The sequence below is a fragment of the Ips typographus genome, linkage group LG11 (assembly GCF_016097725.1).
Source record: "Ips typographus isolate SLU linkage group LG11, UJ_Ityp_2.0, whole genome shotgun sequence".
In the NCBI taxonomy this organism is placed as follows: Eukaryota; Metazoa; Arthropoda; class Insecta; order Coleoptera; family Curculionidae; genus Ips; species Ips typographus.
Genome location: NC_138432.1, coordinates 3,014,252 through 3,016,906, shown reverse-complemented (window position 1 = coordinate 3,016,906; position 2,655 = coordinate 3,014,252). Strand labels below are relative to the sequence as shown.

At 35.6% G+C, this 2,655-nt stretch overlaps 1 protein-coding gene across 1 annotated transcript; it reads right to left on the bottom strand.

Moving 5' to 3' along the window:
* Nucleotides 1–235: 235 nt before the first annotated feature.
* On the bottom strand, nt 236–969 carry LOC145735414 (uncharacterized). Its single transcript, XM_081989314.1, has one exon. It carries the CDS (start codon nt 946–948, stop codon nt 535–537), a length of 414 nt encoding a protein of 137 aa, XP_081845440.1. The 5' UTR covers nt 949–969; the 3' UTR covers nt 236–534.
* Nucleotides 970–2,655: the final 1,686 nt, after the last annotated feature.

Here is a 2,655-nt window from a genome sequence, read left to right as displayed (position 1 = left end):
CCTATTCAAGCTTTTTTAGAAGATAAGTGCAATGAAATACAACCGAGAAGTGGTTGAGTGATATGAACTATAAATGGTTTTCGGAATTGGAAGAGAAAAAGTTGAAGCTAATACACTTTAGAAGGAATGACCCAAGGGACTAAAATAGAATGATGTCCAGTAACCGCAAATGCTGATTGATCGTAGTAATGGCGTCCCAAATATGTGAGTTAGGGACAAAAAATATTTCCATTAGTTTATGGCCAACGTCTAGATATATTAAGCATATAAATTCATCAATAAAATAGAATCTGAGGGATCTATAAAGGATATCTTACATATATCTTGTGAACAACTTAATATCCTTTATGGAACAATTTAATTCGATTCAGAACAAACAAATGATATTCAAACACAGTCACAGTAATTTTGAAGACCTTACCAATCATTTTCATCGTTTTCCTTTCCTATAGCTTATAGTATTTATTTAACAAACATCCTTAAGAAGAAACTGTCTTTATTTTAATTAATCCACTAAACATAACGCAATATAGTCTACCATTTAACACTACCACCAACATGCCAGGTTTCAGAATGTTTATCAGGTCCTCTCAAAACTTGCCCATACCCAGCATTGATATCATGATTTTCTCCATGCTTTTGCACTTCCACCTGTCCTCTAGTATTGCCCCTTTGATCTCTGCTGATATCAGGACGAACCTCCCATTGTTTAGGGTTTTGCTGTTGAGGTTGTTGAGCACCGTCGTACTTGTTGACAAACCGTTTTGCTCTGATGGTAATTGGGGATTTTATAGGGTAAGTGGGTCGAATTAGTTTAGGGACGTGATGTGGCCTGATAGTTGGCAGCACTAGTTTGGGGAGATTGTGGTCGTTGTGGACTGGCTCAGGATAAGCTGTGACGTAGAGCACCAAGCCCAAGAAAAAAATAAGTAATGTCGATGATGACATCTGAAAAAAAAATTGATTAATTACCTTGTGAAATAATCAAAACAATATTATTAGATATGAGTTAAGTCACGAGGTTGTACCACCTCCATAGACCAGGACAGATGCTGAGTATGCAGTTCCATGAACAAAACCAGTGTCATCGCGTATTGCATTATTATTATTATTAAGTGCTTTAATGTAACATTATCAATATACTTCTGTACTAGTTTGTAATTTGTATTTTTTAAAAACGGTCTTACCATATTCGAAGACGTAATTGGCGCAGTCGGTAGGATCTGTCAAAAGTCAATCAAGTCAATTAATCGCTGAGGGACTTTTTCGTATAACGATTTGTGACAGATTCGAATAGTTCGCGAGTTCGATAATCAAAAAAGACTTGTTCGAGGGCATATCGACGAGTTTTACAGTTACCGGGCAGCGAATTCATCATATTGGTGGAAAGTGTCACAGCATCGGGCACTTTTGCAAGGATCGCAAACTTTGGTTGGACCACATCGCCATCCGGAAGATTTGGACCCTTATAGGCAGAATATGGTCAAGGTCATCGTTTTTATGTAAGTGTGCAATTTTTTCATGTCGAATTTAGACACAATTATTGAAGAATTAAGTAGCTTATCGATAGAAAATTCTGATAACCCTTTAACTGACTCTATTGATAATTCTAAAAAATTGCTTCAAGTTCCACTAATTACAAAAGAAGAAGTAAAAGATTTATCTAATCGTATTTTAAGTAGTTTTACAATGCCACAATTTAAACCAGAGTACTTACAATGTGTCCCACAATTCGATGGGAATCCTAATGACTTAAACAGGTATTTGACAACCTGCCAAAGTTTAATTGATAATTTCTATAATGTATCAAATCCATTGGATTTTCAAAATACTTTTCTGTTAAACAGTTTGATCGGAAAACTTTCGGGTACAGCAAAAATTGTTGTAAACATTCAAAATATATCCACTTGGGAGGACTTAAAATCTATTCTTCACCGAAATTTCGCTGATCAAAGGGATGAAGCTTGCTTAAATAGGGATCTAGTTATGTTAAGACAAAATCAAAATGAAAATCCAAACCAATTTTATGACAGAGTTCTACACTTATTAAACTTACTATGTTCTTATATAGATTGCCACGAATCTAGCGATGGTGGAAAAATGCTAAAGAAATCACTATATAACGATTTAGCTTTAAAAACTTTCTTATCAGGGTTAAAGGAACCTATAGGGACAACGATTCGTTGTATGAAACCCAGATCTTTAGCTGAAGCCCTTCAGTACGTTACGCAGGAATATAATAATCATTATTTCCAAAATATGTCTAACCGATTACCACACCAATCCACGCAGGTTATGAAAACAAATTCTAAACCCCAAGCTAATCATTTTAATCAGCAATTCAGAATGCCATTTGTTGCACAACCGCAACAAAATTTTGCATCATTCAATGCACAGACACCGCATAATTTATTTATGCCTAGGAGTAACTTCAACAGATTTCCTTCACAACCCATCAATATAAGACCAAATTTCAATAGAATGCCGCATCGGTTTCCAACAAACTCTCAAGTTTTTGGAAGGCCAAATCAATCAAACGTATTTAAGCCCAATCAAAACAAATCCCTTCCAGCACCACAACCGATGAGTGTATGCACTTCAGGCCCAAAAGGACCTTTGTCTCAATATAATCGTTTTCCAAGGCCTAATTTTCAA

Bases quoted from the DNA above. Each gene is read 5' to 3' on its own strand.
- LOC145735414 (XM_081989314.1), bottom strand. From the start codon at position 948: ATGTCATCATCGACATTACTTATTTTTTTCTTGGGCTTGGTGCTCTAC.